Source organism: Myodes glareolus, chromosome 17 (assembly GCF_982192425.1).
Source record: "Myodes glareolus chromosome 17, mMyoGla1.1, whole genome shotgun sequence".
NCBI classification, from domain to species: Eukaryota; Metazoa; Chordata; class Mammalia; order Rodentia; family Cricetidae; genus Myodes; species Myodes glareolus.
This window is the reverse complement of record NC_142042.1, coordinates 27,496,276-27,513,213: the sequence shown is the minus strand read 5'-3', so window position 1 is coordinate 27,513,213 and position 16,938 is coordinate 27,496,276. Positions and strand designations below refer to the sequence as shown.

Sequence of the window (16,938 nt, the reverse complement as noted above, 5' to 3'; positions counted from 1 at the left end):
GAGTTGTGGCTTTCTGTAATGGTCTGCTTCTGTAAAGGGAAGTTTAAGCTCCCATCATTACGACAAGTGAAGAATAACCTATAATCTGGGCAGGATTTGCATACAAACGTCCCAAAATGAGCCATAAAGCACAAGATGGACATTTACGATTAGCTCCCACCTCCCATCTCAGACCATGTCTCCCCGGAATATCATGTCTTTCTCCATCCCTTCCTAAAATTCTGGTTTTCAAATCATTCCTCGTGTTCACAAGGGAGTCCTGCTGGGATGATGTCGCCTTAACGTTGGCGCCAACCTCAGAGAACGACTCTGTGAGCTGCACATGGCTGCTTCCAGGAGGAGGTCAAAGCCGTGTGCTGGTGAACTTAGCTGGCTTTTGTGACCATTGCTCCCTTCTGAGCTATGATGGAACCTTCGCCATGTTGAGGGCTCGCAAGCAGCTGTTGGTACATCATTTCCGCTTCCTCCGGTAGCTCATTTGCCACTAATGATATTCTTTCATTATGCAACTCGTTATTTCTTTTAAATGTTGTTAACATTAACATTTGAAAGAGAAAGGACAAGTGAGATGTGTTTATCTATGGAAGGATGTGAATTTATATATGACCCTGTTAGGCAATCTGAGAGAATTCAAATTGTAAAACTGCTGACCTTCATAAAATTTTGTGATTCTGCTTTCTAGTTAAAAATAGAATACATGATTGAAGGGCAATGGTGAAGAAATTCCTTTTACTCTATAATTTCCTTTTTTTGGTAAATGACTCTTTTACATCCTAGGAGCAAAACAGCATTCTCATGGCTATAAATCCAATTGTTGTGTCAAGAGAAACCTCTTTAAAACAGCATAAGCATTACTTTGTATTGTATGCATCTGATGACATCAAATTGTGGGTAGATATAAACTTGCTCTGAGTTTATTGACATTTTGCCTTTGTCTCAGAAACATCAAACTTTTTTACTGCATGATCTAAAACTGTAATCACATTGGTTGCTATTATCATACAATACAAACTTGAGTCATTAGCACATATATAAGCACAGGGTTTTCAAACAGACATTAGGGACTATGTCGCTAAAGAATCATCAAAATATTTAGAGTGAAATAGAAAATGTGAAAGTTAATTTTATACAACAATAATAAAAATGGCACCAAAGGTTTGAATCAGAGATTGGAACACAAAATTGTGGTATTAAAACTGTCCCTCAGGTTTACATATCACTAGACAACACCTCTCTGTAACCAAAAGCCCTGAATGAGAAATAACTCCTTTCTGTTGTTTCAATAAGTCATGTGGAGCTCTTGGCACAAAATATAAATGATAAAATATTAAATACATAATCAAAATCACAGAATAGGAATCATGTTTTAGAATCCCATGCTTTGAGACAATATATTTTGTTAAAGGATTTAGCACTTCAACAAACTAGATTAGTTCTATGTCAGTTTCTTCGGTTATAGAACATAGGGAGGGGTCAATTATAATGTGAAAAGTGAACAACAGAGTAAGAGAAGAAAGATACTTTTCTTTTCCCTAATCGAATCCTATCTAGAATGGAGCTTTTACCAATAGCAAATTTCACAGTTCACAATCAAAATGATCAACCTTTAGCACTGCTGTATACTTATATATACTCATATATATGTGTGTGTGTGTGTGTGTGTGTGTGTGTGTACTTAACTATATAAATTTTCAATTATGTCAATTTTAAAAAATCAGGCAAATGAAAAATTTTAAGCCTTGTTTTCTTATAATTTCTAAGATAAAATTCTAAGAATGTTTCCAAACCCTTTACAGGTATGCTGTATTGAAGATAGGATATTATCTTTGCTGTAGCTTCTCTGTCATTTAAAAGACATTTGACTTGCCAAAAATATATTTTAGAAGTGAATTTTTTTCAGAAATCTGTCACTTTATTTTGACACACAAAATAGGTAACTCTTGTCTTTGTTGACCTATTTTCCCAACAGAGGATTACCACCTTAACTGTCACGGTAACTCCTTTTGCATGATCTCTGTGGTTCGTGACTTTGAATTTAGTACGGATGCATGCAGGTCAAGATAGTACTAATGTAGCAATTGGTTTGATCTGGTGTTTACTTTATGTTATTAACCTTTTTAAAACATTTGACATAGTTAAATTACTGTCTGTTCTGTGGGAAAGTCCAAAAAAATTACATTTTCTAAGACTTTAACTTCCTGTGAATAAGGTAGTTTGATCTTTTGTGGCTTAGAAATCAAAGCTTTGGCAGAGCATGGTGGTGCACACCCTTAATCCCAGCACTCTTGACCCAGTGACAGCTGATCTCTGTAAGAGCAAAGCCAGCCTGGTCTACATAGCATTCTAGGACAGCCAGGACTACATAAAGAAAGAGAAAGGGGGAAGGAGGGAGGGAGAAAGGGGAAGGAAAGAAAAAAAGAAGGAAGAAAGGAAGGAAGGGAGAGAAAGAAAGAGGGAGAGAGGGGGGAGAGAGAGGGAGAGAGGGGGGAGAGAGAGGGAAAGAAAGAAAGGAAGAAAGGAAGAAAGGAAGAAAGGAAGAAGGAAAGAAAGAAAGAAAGAAAGAAAGAAAGAAAGAAAGAAAGAAAGAAAGAAAGAAAGAAAGGAAAAAGAAAGAAAGAAAAGATAGGAAATCAAAGCCTTTGAAGTAGATGGCTAAGGGTGGAAGGTGACATCAGATCAGTCACAAGTGGGCAGAACAGAGGGCAGCAAATTCAACTGTCTTGTCAAATCCAAAGCTTTTTCTGTAGTACGGTGACTTGAGAGTGTGCCGATAGTTCAGAACTCAGATTGGCAATTGTTATCACCATGAAACTGATGAAATATTACCCACTGAAAATCAGTATCTGGGCATATCTGATGAAGATAGAAATGTTGGGGCTGTGTGGTGTGCTTGTTGTTTTTAAAGCCTGAAATTTTAACATGTATATTTGATATGTTTTTCAACTATGTCTTGTCTTGATTCAGGGCCCCCCTGGACCTCCTGGACCTCAAGGACTACAAGGGCCAAAGGTTAATCCTTCCTTACTTGTCTCTATCACATACAGTGCAGAGATGACATTTTTACTTTATTTATTTTACACCGTTTTATTTATTTAAGAATGTATGCCTTTATAAAATATGTCTTCCAAATTACTAGAGAAGCGAGGCCAGAAACCTGTTTGAGAGGCCAAAGAAACAGTACTGGAGTCTCCACTAAAGGAGGAAGGAGAGCTCCAAAGGAAGGAGGGAAAATGAGGGAAGAGGCAGAGAAATGGAATGGCACAGATTTAGGGAAGGACACTGAGAAAGTACAGAGTATTAAACAAGGAAAGGCCACGTTTCACAGAAATTATAAAGGTAAAGAAGCACATGTCCTAGGGGAAAGGACAAATATTCAAACGAGTGAGGATTGATGGGCGTTTACTCTTGCCACTAAGAAAGACCTTTTTCCAATTCTTTTGTAAGAGGAGAACAAGGGGAGCCCTCCCGTGATGCATTCGTAAATGACTGGCAGGTTTAGGTGTCATTCTTGAGACGTTTTACACGCCTTCTCTGTGTTACATGCATTCAGACTTTCTGCCACACGTTTTGTCGAATGAAGCGCACTGGCCGCAAACAACGCAGTCTGAAACGTCCTTGATTAGACATCAGCTTTGTTGGTGGTATTAGCTTTACCCACACCCCTCCCCCAAACTAAAGCTCCACTGTTCAACCATGTTTGATCAATTAACACATGTCCAGGGACTCTGGCTTTTGCAGAGCTGAGCTACGCGTGTTGAAATACGACTTTCGTCATTGGATTCTTGTAGGAGATTCAAGTGGTTTCGAAATTCATTTTTTATGTATGCTTCTTAGGTTGGTTTATTTGCTGGGCCTGTCATACACAGACACACACACACACACACACACATACACATTCATGATGCTTAAAAATAAATGTCTGATGTTAAAGAAGTTTATTTCTCTATTGAAAGACTATAAAATAAACTATTTCTGAGATTCTTATCCTTGTGAGATATATTCGGGGCATAGGTCCTAATTACCAAAATATTTTTTTTGTGTAACAGAATCATGTTCCACATATAACATTAATGAATGATATGGAACTTTCTAGCTAGTTCTCTACATAGTCTTGTCCCTGAAAGCACAGCACCAAGTAGGCCAGATAGGTCATTCTGATGAGCTTTCTGCCTGGATCCCTTTCCTTAAGAGTCTATTTATTGTTCCTTTTAAAAGAATATGATGATGGAATGTCCCGGGCAGCTCGCGGAGCAGCTGCAAGTGGCAGCACCATGCGGCCAGGGAGTCAGGGTCCCCCGGTGAGCGGCAGAGTCAGGCAGCTGAATACAGTGGACGGCGGGGTAAATAGACATAAGGCTATACTTAAAGCTAGACATTTATTACTTAAAGAAAGAAAAACATAAACAAACATAAAGAGAACAAAGACACATATACATACACACACACACACACACACACACACACACATACACCAGAGAGAGAGAGAAGATGGCTGTAGGGGAGGTCCAAAAGTGGCTGGGGTGGGCGTGGTTAGTTCTTAAAGTGGCAGCAGAAGACTAACACTATTCATCTGGGCTAGACGTAGAAGGAGTCCTGGCGACTCTCTGGTCCTTCGTGTAGCATCAAACCCGATGAAATTTCTTGCTTCATCTCCTCTCATAACTAAATCTCAGGAAGAAGAATTTTCCCCAAAGCTAAATACATACTTCATTTCCCACAAGGTTTCTAAGATATCTCCGCAGCACCGAGGCCTAGCAAAGGCAGCCATGTTTTGATTTAAGGAAATGAAAAGGGCTACCCAGCTAAAAAAGCTGTCTCACTTAAACCTTCCATCTCCCTGCTTATGATCACTTGTTAGTTCAGTTGCCCAGGAAGTAATTATGAGCCTTCACTCTGTGGTATGGTTTTGAACCTGCTATATGAACCTGCAATATACCAGTAAGAGGTTTCATTATGAACATAGAACCCAGAATGTGAGACAGGCTGCTAAAGGCATGGTTGCTAATAGAGGAAACGCTCTGATTAAGAGTGTGTGGGGTGAGGGCTAGGGTATGATGGCTCAATGGCTAAGAGCATCGACTGCTCTATCCAGAGAACCCAGATTCCATTCCCAGCACCCAATGGTGGCTCACAGCCATCTATAACTCTAGTCTCAGGGTGTCTGACACTCTCTCCTGACCTCTGAGAACCCCAGGGGCACACACAGCACAAAGACATTCATGCAGGCAAAAATACACATAAAAATAAATCTTTTTGTAAAAAGAGTCTGCGGGGTGAATATGCATAGGAATGCCCTCTAAGTCTGGAAGTCCAAGATGGGTTTGAGGGGAACCTGAAGAAAGATGGGGAGAGGGTAACCATCTGGAAATCAGTACATGTGGTAACAGAGAGGCTTCCAGTTCCTGCCCGCTACCTGCCACTTCTCCAGCCCGCCCATCCCCGTGTCTTAGCACTAATATCGTGTGACATGACAGGCCTTTATACTTCCCATGACCCCTTCTTGAGAAAGTTGGGGTGCCTGAGGTGGGCGTGTCTGCTACTCTGAGACAGCGCAGCATACCCTGAGGTGAGCATAGATAGGGCTTACCCCTAGTTCCGGACTCGCCGTCTCAGACTGGCGGTATAGTCTAGTCACCTGGTATTTCTCCTTCCAGTGTCAAATAAAAGGTGTTTTCATTTTTCACACATGAAAAAAAAAAACTCTTACAAACCCCCTTTGAGTGATGGAAGACTTAGGAATCTTGTTCTTTTAGCCTCCCTGGCCCACATGTGTAAAGGTAACAGTTCAGCAAAGCTATAGCGATTGGACTAGAGTGTTGACAGATATCCAGACTGAGAATGAAGCTGGGGCTCAGCCGGGTGCATCCAACCTCAGCAGACTTGTTTGTGGCAAAATAAACTTTGCTACTGCCACAAAGAACCGGAAATCCGAAAAAAAAAAAAGAAAGGCCTTTTTTTATTTCATTGCTTTGAAACCACAAGATCCTGCCTTCCTTAAACACTGGGAAAGCTCGGGTTTCATGCTGTGGCCTACAACTCTTAAAGTTTTTTTTTTTCCCCAGGAAAGGGAACTCTAGCGGATGGAACGCTGTGGTTTTACATTATTACCAAAAAAGCCTTCCTAGAAAACAGTCTCAGGGCTGCACCTGGGAAAACCCCTCCGTGAGGGACTTGCTCTCACCCAGAACTGTCTTCACACTTAGCACAGGGTAAATTGGGGCTTGTAATACCATCCACATGGATAGGTAATTGATATAAAAAATGTCTTCCCTTTCAAAGGGTGTTTACTCTGTTATCCTTCAAATCTGAAAGAAAAAAATGACTAAACATGTATTGTTTAAATAATCTCTAGCATGTTGTTTAGATTTGCTTTAAGTTAAACGTCTCCCATTTAAGAAAAAATAAATCTCCGAATTCTGAGTTTGTCAAACATTCTAATAAATCATACTATTAAAAGTTCATTTATTTCATTTCTAGCAGAGTATAAGAAATGCAAAGGGTCTGAAGTTTACTTCATGGGGATTAAGATATCTGATTTATTAGATCCTCCAGTGGGGCTTCTCTGGGCCAGGCACACTCACAGTCATTACGAGCGCTTCACATTATGCCAGTTAAAATATTGCTATAAATTTGCCAGACTTTGCCTTTTGGTTTTTCTTGGTTTGACTGTTACATTTTTATGGTTACTGCAAGTTAGAGAATCCATACTGATTCCTCCCTTATGGGAAAAAATAATAACACAGTCATAGAAGTGTTGCTATATGATGTGGGCAGCCATTTTAAATTGTATATAACCAATGGGGCACTGGAAGAAAGGTGAAGACAGTCGCTACTTGCTACCAAAAGTATTATTACACACAGTTCTCAAAGATCATCCCTTCACTTAGCGTAGATATATGTACTGTACCAGCATGTTCTTGGGTTAAAATGCATTCGCTGGAAGTCAAACTGTGCTTTTACCAACTAGCGTGACTTCTGTAGTAATGATAAATGCAGGCAAGTTCTTGCTTTTTATTTTGACAGGGTGAGCAAGGATCTCCAGGAATTCCCGGAGTTGATGGAGAACAGGTAATTTTCCAAGATCTATACGGTTATATAAAGCACCATTAGTGATCACTACTTTTGACTTTAAATCTATAGTAAAAGTCATGTCTTTTGATAGATGATGCTTGCCCTCTCTTTTTTCCATCTTTTGTTCCACTTGAAAGCCAAAAGTACAACTGGTTCTAAATTAGATAAAAATGTTGTTGGTAGAAATGTAAAGCCATGTGTTACTCTTGCTTTGTGCTTGATACTACTGACCTGTCAATTTGCCTCAAAAGAGTCTAGTAACTAGACTCTGAAATCACTACATTAGTAAGAACAGCTTCAGGTTTGACTTTGGGTTTTTTTTTTTTTTTAGTGAATATAAGCAATTCAATATCAAAAATCAATGGCCATGGTTTTTACAAATAATAGCATTGCTTATCTACAGTCAAATGAGAATGTCTCCTTTTTCTGTTTAGTGATTTCCCCTGACTTTCTAGAGCTTTAAAAAAAAATCAGACAAAAGTGAAGCACTGTAGCTTAGCCCACCATGGCAGTGTCTTTCAGAGTGTCCTCCACCCAGAGGCTGATAAAGTTTCTGTAAAATGTGATATAAATACTTTAGGTTTTGTGGGTGCATATTATCTCTTTCATGAGTCCTTTTCTTTAAACATGTCTTACTTTTTAAATTCAACATAAATAAAATCAGTCCCTAGGCTGGACTTGGCAATGTCGGCTGCGGCTTGGCATCCCTGCCTTTTAAGGGTTTTGCTAAGAGAATGCAGACAGCATTAGGAATCAGACCACAAGGATTAGTTTCAAAATCTTTGAGGTAATATGGACTTCCATTGTTTTCTCAGAAAATGGCTCCAGGGATGGAAAGATGGCTTGCTGGTTGAAAGCATTCATTGCTCTTGCAGAGGACCTGGGTTCAGTTCCCCACATCCACACCAGGCAGCTTGCAACCACCTGTCACTCTAATTCCAGGGTGTCAGGCGCCCCCCTCTGGCCTCCACAGACACCAACACACATGCGATGCCCATCGTCATATTCAGGCCCACACACAGAATGGGAAAAAATGCAGTTGAATATATTTAAAAAATACCTTGAATTAGTGGATAAGAAATCAAAGGAATTCTTGATATACTTGATAAAGTCAACCATATACTCTTCAGGAGAAAGTATGAGGTGAAATAAATACTTAACTTTAGGAGAATAGTTATTTTTAATAACAGAGCTGGATATTGAAGTCATATAATTTCACATTAAACAAATATTACAGGAAGGGTAATTTAGTCAATTTGCCATGGCAATCAGAGGTCACATGAACAATAACCTTTCCCCATTGTTAGTAATTAAAGATAAGAAATTAGACTTGTATAATGACAAACTGAATGTACCAAAATATACAATATATACAGTAGCTAGATTTTTTTTTCCCTATGGTCCTTGCAAGATCCTGTTCTCCCGCTAAGTCTTTTGGTTTGGCCTTGTTGCTTTTCCCTGTCACAAGATCCCTAAAGCCAACTGACCTTGCTGATTCACCAGCCAGATATTTTTACCTTTGTTGGTACTGCCCCACTTCCCCAGTATGTGATTCTGAGTATAAACTCAGTATACAGCTGGTTAACAAATTAATATGTGTTCTTGTTCCTAAGATGAACAGGCCTGTGCAGCTTGTGAATCCCCTACCTTGGTAACCACGACCATCTGGTCAGATTGCCACAAAGCTGCCCAGACGAAAATGCTGAAAAATATTAAGAGTGTTAGGGTTCCATAACTCACATTTGTTAGCATTCAAAACCCACACATCTATCCCCTCATTCTAAAAGAATAGTAACCGCATTTGGCTCGCCATGTAGAGATGTCATGAGAACCACACAGGAACACTGAGCAAGCTGCGTGTGCTAAAGCATTGATTGCACACGGGTGCTAGAAACTGACGGCAGAGAGAACTTATGCATGCAATAGAGAGGTGGGAAGGGCTGTGTGGAAACGGGAACCTTTACTTGGATCTTTGTTCCTATAACAACACTAAGTCCTGGTCCACATGCCTTCTGTACTGCTAAGAATTACGGTCATGACATCGTCTTCTGAACTAGTAGGATATAATTAGTTGTCTTGCAAATTTATGAAACCAGGAGAAATTGCGCCAAATCCTGAGTTCATGTTTTTTGTATTCAAGTGGTCTCTAGAACGTAATCCTGTTTGTTACGTGGGAAAATATTGATTGATCCAGTGTAGCGCGCTGTAAGAAGAATACCAGAAAACAAAAGGCATTGGCCTCTCAGCTTGCACCTGCCGCTTGACAGATTTATCTGGAATCCCATTGGCCCCAGGATCTGCCTATCAGGTTGTCACTATGCTTCTCACATGCCAACTCTATCACTTATAGGGTCTCAAAGGCGCCAAGGGAGATGTGGGGGACCCAGGGATGCCAGGTGAAAAAGGAGGAATCGGACTCCCTGGATTGCCGGTATGTCACACTCTATGCGCTCTGGTTAAAATAAATGACTAGGAAAGAATTGTTTATTCAACTGCACTCCCAGCCAGGGGTTTCCAAATTGGTTTCATTTTTGAAATAACGAAGTATTGTTGCTTAGTTTTTCCAAGTGGCACACTAAAATTTTAAAGTATAACCACATTAATTAAAAAGTAAATGGTTTCTTCCCTGAATCATTTTCTTTAGATGGTAATAAAACAAATAGAATTGGCCATTTGAGTTTAATATGTATATTCAAGTAATTATCATAAAGTAACCAACAGTAAAGAAATAAAAAAAGCACAAAATCTCAAAACTTTAGAACCATTAAAGAATAGATTAGTCTGTGTGTCTATACTTTGGGGTAGTGCTTATTTCCCCTGACTTACTGTTTCTCTGAAACTTTAGGGAAATATAGAAAAATATAAGAAAAAAAAAAGTAGAGAGGTTTCCCTACCCTCTACCCTCCCCCACCTTATGCCCGATACTGAGGATTGAACCTAGGTCCCCTTATTTGCCAACCGAACCCCTCCACCACTGAGCTATATCTCGAATCCTTTTGTTTTAACTTTCTATGTTAAAAAGTTGCATAGACTGCCTTGAACACACTCTGAAACGTAGGCCAGCCTTGAATAGTTGATCTTTCTGTCTCAGTCTTCCTAGTAAGCAAAATCTCGGGCCTGTGCCACCAGGCCTGCATCTTCGACCTGTTTTTAAAGAAGAAACTATAGATAAATGTCAGTAGAACCAAAGTCTCACCTTTGCTATTTAAAGTGAGCACACCGTAAAAAAAAATAACATTTATAATCCTGTATATTTAATACTGTAAAATCAGGTTCAGCCTAGTTTCTATTTACTTTATATTTTGCTTTATATAGCACTCATAATCCTAGGGATTTTAGTATATTTACCGCTTTGGACTAAAGTGCGTGGAGATAAAACTTCTTATGTATGATCTGCAGAATATAAAAATTCAGGGCAGCTAAAGTCCAGTTGTCTGTTAGACCTTGGAAATAACTTTCCTGCTAAATCTGCTTCCTGGTTATTTGTAGGGTGCCAATGGAGTAAAAGGAGAGAAAGGAGACTCTGGGTTGCCGGGGCCTCAGGGTCCTTCTGTAAGTCTATGGGGCAGACCCTTCACATGGGATTATTGTTTGCCTAGATCCCCCTGTGCCAGATGCCTAATAGGTAATAGAAATAGTCATTCACTTGGTGGATCAAACTATACGTGATACATGTTGGTCTTGTACAGTAAGAGACAGTGTATCTCAGGAGTTTGAGTTAGAAGCAGTTTTTCAGAGCTCTTGGGAGAAAGAAAAAAAAATCAATGGGTTTCCCATAATGCTTATAGGGAAAGTCTCGTGAAATAAGAACTTGCATTCTCTTTTTCTCCAGAGTCCCATTTGTGCTTAGTGAAATAACCGAGGGTTTAATAGCGGTTGCAGCATTATAGCATTTCTCAATAATCAGTTGCTTCCTTTTCTTTTAATATTTTTTTGATTTACTCTGGGTTTTTGTAGAACAACTGTAGTATTTGAAGTTATTTGATTCTTGTGGAGGAGTTTCTAAAGCCAGAGAATCAAGCCCAGCTCCCCTCGCAGGGTCCTTTCTACTTTGTGACTATTGATGGCATTAGCAGAGCCCTAGACCAGGACCCACGCTGTACTGCCTTATCGATATGAAGTAACCACACCCGTGTTTCTTCTTTGGACACACAGATCATAGGCCCACCAGGCCCTCCAGGTCCCCATGGCCCGCCTGGCCCCATGGTAAGTTTTTTTTTCTCCCTGGAATGTGCTCATTTCTATGCGCGCGTGCAACTGGAGAAAAGATGAACACCGCCGGCTTTTGTTTGGCACTGCTCTCTGGGGAATGGGCAGAAGAAGCGAGGTGCTTTGACCGCTTTACAGCGCTGTCTTTCATTCCCCTAAACACATGTGTTAGAAAGAGGAAGCACCGAGGAGAGACGGGTCTGGCAAGCTTTCCTCCAATGCTGCACGAACATGCAAAACGGTCTTATCCAGTCACTGCTGTAGGCTGTTAATAGCAAGTAAAGGCACTAACGAGCCAGTGAAGAGGGTTTCCAAACAGCTTTGACGCTTGAGAACCTTCCCTGAACTCTCCAACTAGAACATTTGTCCAAAAACTGCGATAAAGGCAGAAGCTGGCTTCCACAGATGACGTAGAGTGTTGCAGCTTTCTCCTTCCGTGTTAATGACTCTTCTGGTGATTCATGGAGCCAGGCCGTGTTTGCTGCAGTTGTCTCCCAGTGGGCAGGGGAAGCAGCATTCCTGACCCCGTAGAGCTGCCAGTGGGAAAGGCAGCTATGTAGCAAGTGTGACTCGCTAAGTGCTGGAGGACCACAGTTGTGCTTAGGCCTGAATGTGGGCAGCAGAGTGCTTCGAGTGCTTTTGACCGCGGCGAGGAACAAGGCAGGCTATAGCGTTACACCCGTCTCTCGGGTGTCCTCATAAACCGGAAGACATCAATAATGGAGACGAAAGCAAGTGTGGCCACTCTCCACTCCAACCGCGCTCTCGAGAGAGCATCGTGGGTAGGATCCCAGCCACAGTGTGGCCTGCTCACCCAGGTCTCGCTCACTGCTTCCTTTCTTTGGTCAACAACTTCCATTAACCTTCCTCCCTTAACACCAAAGAGTACATTAAGAATTAATCAAGTGGCAGATTTTTGCCTTTTTATATTCTTTTCACTTTAAGTTAGAGGCTAAAATTTAAGAAGGCTACATCCTGTTCAAATGATAAGGTTAATTAGCTCAAAGGAATTTTAGACCATTATTAACCTGAGATAAGAATACTCACTAATAAGAACCCATTTCCTGGAAACGTTTATCCGCAACTTATCAAAAGGGAAAACATTACTCGAATGTAGACAGATGTAACAAATAGCTCAGGGAACATGGTCAGCTATTTTTCCCTCTATGTTATTTCACTGGTGGATAAGTAAATATGCATCTCCCCAAATAGCTTATTAGAATCTCTTTCAAAGTTCAAAGCAATCCACAGTAACCTTCAGTTAATTTAAATTGATAATTAGTTTCTATATTTGTATTTTCTGCCAAACAACTTTCTTCTTATCCTGATTCATACATTCATTATGGCCTCCTTTCTTTGATAAACAACTATCAGAAGGGCCTTACAGGATTCATTTCTGTAACAATAAATGCAATCCAAACCATAACGCTGCGCCCTCTTTGATCTTTAGTTAGATGAACAACTCTCCAGATTTCCAGGCTTGGCTGCCATCTTCCTGTCGCCTTTCGGTTCTTCAACACCTTGGAGATGAAGACTTAAGGACAAAGGATCTCTTCTTCCTTGCTACTCACACTGTAGAGAATTGGTTTTCCTAAATTTTCTTGGCTTTTATGTACTACCTCTATTCCATAAAAATTCATGAATCATCTCAAGCATCCCACCAGGTTATAAAATGGAAATTTGAGATGTACCTGTAATGTAACGACAAAACAGGACTTCTCTTTTTGCCTGATTTTTCTACCATGGAAACCCCAGCAGCGTTCCCCTCTCCTAGACATTTAACAGACAGAATTGCTCTTAATGAATTTCCTATGACAGAGCAATCCAAGAGCTGGAAGGAACATTTGGTAGGTAATAAATAACATCCCACTGACCTGCCTCTGGCTATAGCACAAACAAGAAGATTCTTGTCTTACATCTCGTTTTATACCTGATATAATCCTCATTTCCACAAGGAAGCGGTGAGTCAGTTTTTAATTAAATCTTTGCTTTCCATTTTTAGGGACCCCATGGACTTCCTGGACCAAAGGTACCAGCAAATCCCTTGATTATTTGATTTCTCTTTCCTTGGTGGTCACGGGCAAGCATGACGGAAGCATGTCTGTCCTGTCTTATTTATTTGTCAAGTAATGTTGATAGTCTTTAAGCCTTTAAGCATCCAGATGTTTAACGCTCACTATGCAACATGACTCAGAATGAGTTTAAATGCTATCACCTGGAAATAAACCATTCCTCATTTTGCTTTTGCCCTTATCACTATGAAGTTTTTAAAATACATGGAATGTTAAAAATCTGCCAATTACAAGTCTCTTGATGAAATTCCTGGGCTATGCCAGGAGCTCTCTGTCCTTATGGTGGCAGTAGTTCTATGTTTTCTGTCAACTGAAGGCCTTACTTGTCACACATGACTGCTGTACCTGCCTGCTTTGGCTACCCAGCATCCCAGTGTTTTACTTCCCATGGGTCATAATCTAGAATAGGATGAGGCATGTCAGCTGTAATGCCACAAAATTCATGCGAGTCTGCGCTGCCTACTCATCATCTTAAGACCACACACTAGAAATGTGCTCACGTGCGAAGCCATGAATCTCAAGTTTAGAACAGTGACCACCAAGCCTTGGCCCCCAGTGCGTTATTGACGATGACACTGTGGCCTCAGGATTAGACCTGGTCGCCTGTGGTTACACTACAAATTCATATCTTCAAGTCTACTATGCTGTGACGGTGGGGGGAGGGGTCTCTGGAAGTTCAAATACATAGCATGGCCTCCTGGGAGCATCCACTTCGGTTTTCCCAGAGTTTTCTGGCGAGCATTCTCGTCTAGGCATCCGTTAGAAGGCTCTAGACTCTGTGCTTCATGAGCAGTGTGCTGGTTTTCACCGTCTGGCAGATCGGATAGTACTTCGCAACTTACAAATCCCTTCAGCCAATGTGAGCGTGACCTTCATACAGCGAGGTCACCTTCCTTTCACAAGTCTTTCCATGTTTTCCAGACACGTGAGAAGTGCTGTGCCCACACTTTCCGTCTCTCACATGTGATTGCTGACGGGCCATCTGCATGTTATATATCCCTGGCTTTTTCCTAAACTGAGTCGAGAGGGTTTACCACTTCCCTGGGCTCTTGTAATGTCACCCCATGTTAAAACCTTATTTCTTTCTTGCTAACATGGCGCAGACAGTTAGGGAAGCTATATTCAAGTTCTCTGATCTTCACAGTCTCTTCTGGGACTGTCAACTTGTGGTTGACGCTATTGATCAGTCCACGCAGGAACCTGACTTGGCAGTGCCAGGGAATGGGGACTTGCAGCCTGGCATCACTGCCATCGTCAGCGTCTCTGTATTCAGTTCATTCTCCTGGGCAAAATGCTTAAAGGCTTAAAATGTCTGTCTATAACCCTGCCCTGCAGATTCCAGTTTTCAATTCAGCAGAATGGGGTTTGCCGACGGATCCCATCACCATCCTCCGCTCTGATTGTCTCTGATTTGCTAAGTCAAAACAATGCAACTCTAAGTTCCTCGAGGTGGAACTCCAAAATCCATGACGTCAGCTCTACATCTTCTGGTGATACTCAACACATTTCTTTCCGAAGTTTCGTTGCTTTCTGAAATATTGTTTGCCATCTGTATAGTTTATTAAGCTCTAGCTTAGGTGATTAACTGATGCACCACCAGCTTGGCCCCATTCTGCCGTCACCTAAAACTGGAATCTGCAGGGGTTTCGGAGACTGGGTCTCTTCTCTCGCAGCTTAAGCACCCATGATAGCAACCAAAATTGGCATTTGCTTTTGCATTTAGGGTGAACCAGGGTTAAATGGTGTTAAAGGATTGAAGGGTGAACCAGGTCAAAAGGGTGACAGAGGACCCCTTGGTCTTCCAGTAAGTAAAGAAAACTTTCCATTTCAGTGCAAATCTCAGATTTTTCTTTCTGCCCTAAGTGACAATGCTGGTTTGCTCAGTGGCTATCTCACAGTTTGGAGTCCTGCCCTTTGAACAGGATGTCAGAGCAGAGCACAGCCCAGCTTCGCTTTCCCTGACGTCCTGATCTCATGTCTCAGGGTGACCCTATAACAAACACCACCACAAATGTTCCGTCACTCGTCAATTCCATACATGCCAACCTTGCTCTCGCGGGGCTGACAGACAACGTCTGCCAGTGTCTCTTCTCAAAAGCGATGTTTATCGTTTCACAAATCTCTCCCAAACACTTTTATGGTCTAATACAGTGAGACCCTCCCTCCGTTGTTTCCATCTTCTTGGAGTCTATGGAAACTGTAGCTCTCGGTTTGTGGCAGGTATGCAATTGGCCATTGCCGAGGTCAGTGCTGTGACTCCTTCCATTAATCAGCCACATTGTGTTCTGTATGTTTTGTGTTGTTCGTTTTGGAGATTCCCTGATATGAGCTTCATGGGACAATAGTGGGTAGCAGGGAAGAAGTATTCGGCAGTTGTAAAGATTTCATTCATAATGAAAAGGAGTTTTACACATTCATATACTTTATGCCAATAATTTTCCCACAACCACTTGAAACACTTTTTGAAATTTTCATTGAAGGTAGTGGTTTTATTTGGGGCTTTTAATGCATTATTTATTCAGTAAATGAAGATAAGGATCAGTAAATAATATTGTAGGTTACGTTTGTAAAATATGACCTACAATCAATAACAGAAAATAGTTCTATATTTGAGATGTGAGATCAAAATATTGGTGGTCACCTATCTCATTATTCCCACGGGTACTGTGTATTCAGTACTAACATCCACTCAAAAGCCCGTGACTTGTAAGTCGCACACAGCAAGTGCATTGTACACATTTACTTACTGAGTGAATCGTATTAAGTTTTGTTATAATTTCAGTTAAATTGTGCCAATTGGATTGATGGATCGTAGGCACAAGACCATCATAAAGCCATTAGTTCTGCACCCCAGTTAGATACAGAATCCTGTGCTCAATACAAATCTCTTTTTAACATCTATCTTCAAATGTTATAATAGTGACTTTAAAAAGTCACAAGGGGCTTATCATTAAGCAGTAACAATGCCTACTGTTCATAATCATTGCTACCTAAAGCTCTATTTTGTAGTTATAGCATTGATCATGACAGAATCATACTGAAGGAAATTTTAAATTTAAAAAAAAAAACTAAAAATATCTCAAATGTATGTGTTGGCATTGCTGGCAGCTGGAATCAATTTGTTTTCTTTCATTGTTTTTTTTTTTGTTGTTGTTGTTGTTGTTATTAACTACACCTGAGGTATGAAGCTGAGCAAGAGGTCTCCGGCCTGGCCAAGAGACTTGAAAGCACTAACACAATATCTTAAGTGTTCCATGTCATAGTCTGTATCTTTAAAGTAACGAGTGTTGGGGATCTGCCCTCTAAGAGCCTAGTTAAGAAGGATGGGTTACTCTTGGAACAAACAGAGAAAGTACCATTGTATCACACACACACCCGATGGGTAGCCCTCAACTGAAAATAAAGAAAAGCATGCATTAATCTGAGAAGAGTTTGTTTTTAAGGCTTTTCTCATGCAAACATCAAAGATATATAAAGATTATTTGAACCAAACTGAAGGACAAACTGGGACTTAATAACTTGAGCCCACATTTTTTTTCTTGTTCCTAGAAGTCCCTCTAGTGGCGACTACTGTGAACTTTAGGTT

At 40.7% G+C, this 16,938-nt stretch overlaps 1 protein-coding gene across 1 annotated transcript in view; it reads left to right on the top strand.

Annotated features, from left to right (window-relative positions):
* Col25a1 (collagen type XXV alpha 1 chain) overlaps positions 1 to 16,938 on the top strand; it is a 398,267-nt gene that overhangs the window by 356,462 nt on the left and 24,867 nt on the right. The window contains exons 24-30 of the mRNA XM_087897573.1: positions 1,970 to 1,993; positions 2,965 to 3,009; positions 7,024 to 7,068; positions 9,422 to 9,502; positions 10,561 to 10,623; positions 11,227 to 11,277; positions 13,283 to 13,309. Coding sequence (XP_087753699.1) covers positions 1,970 to 1,993; positions 2,965 to 3,009; positions 7,024 to 7,068; positions 9,422 to 9,502; positions 10,561 to 10,623; positions 11,227 to 11,277; positions 13,283 to 13,309 — 336 coding nt within the window. The remainder of the gene's footprint in view (positions 1 to 1,969; positions 1,994 to 2,964; positions 3,010 to 7,023; positions 7,069 to 9,421; positions 9,503 to 10,560; positions 10,624 to 11,226; positions 11,278 to 13,282; positions 13,310 to 16,938) is intronic.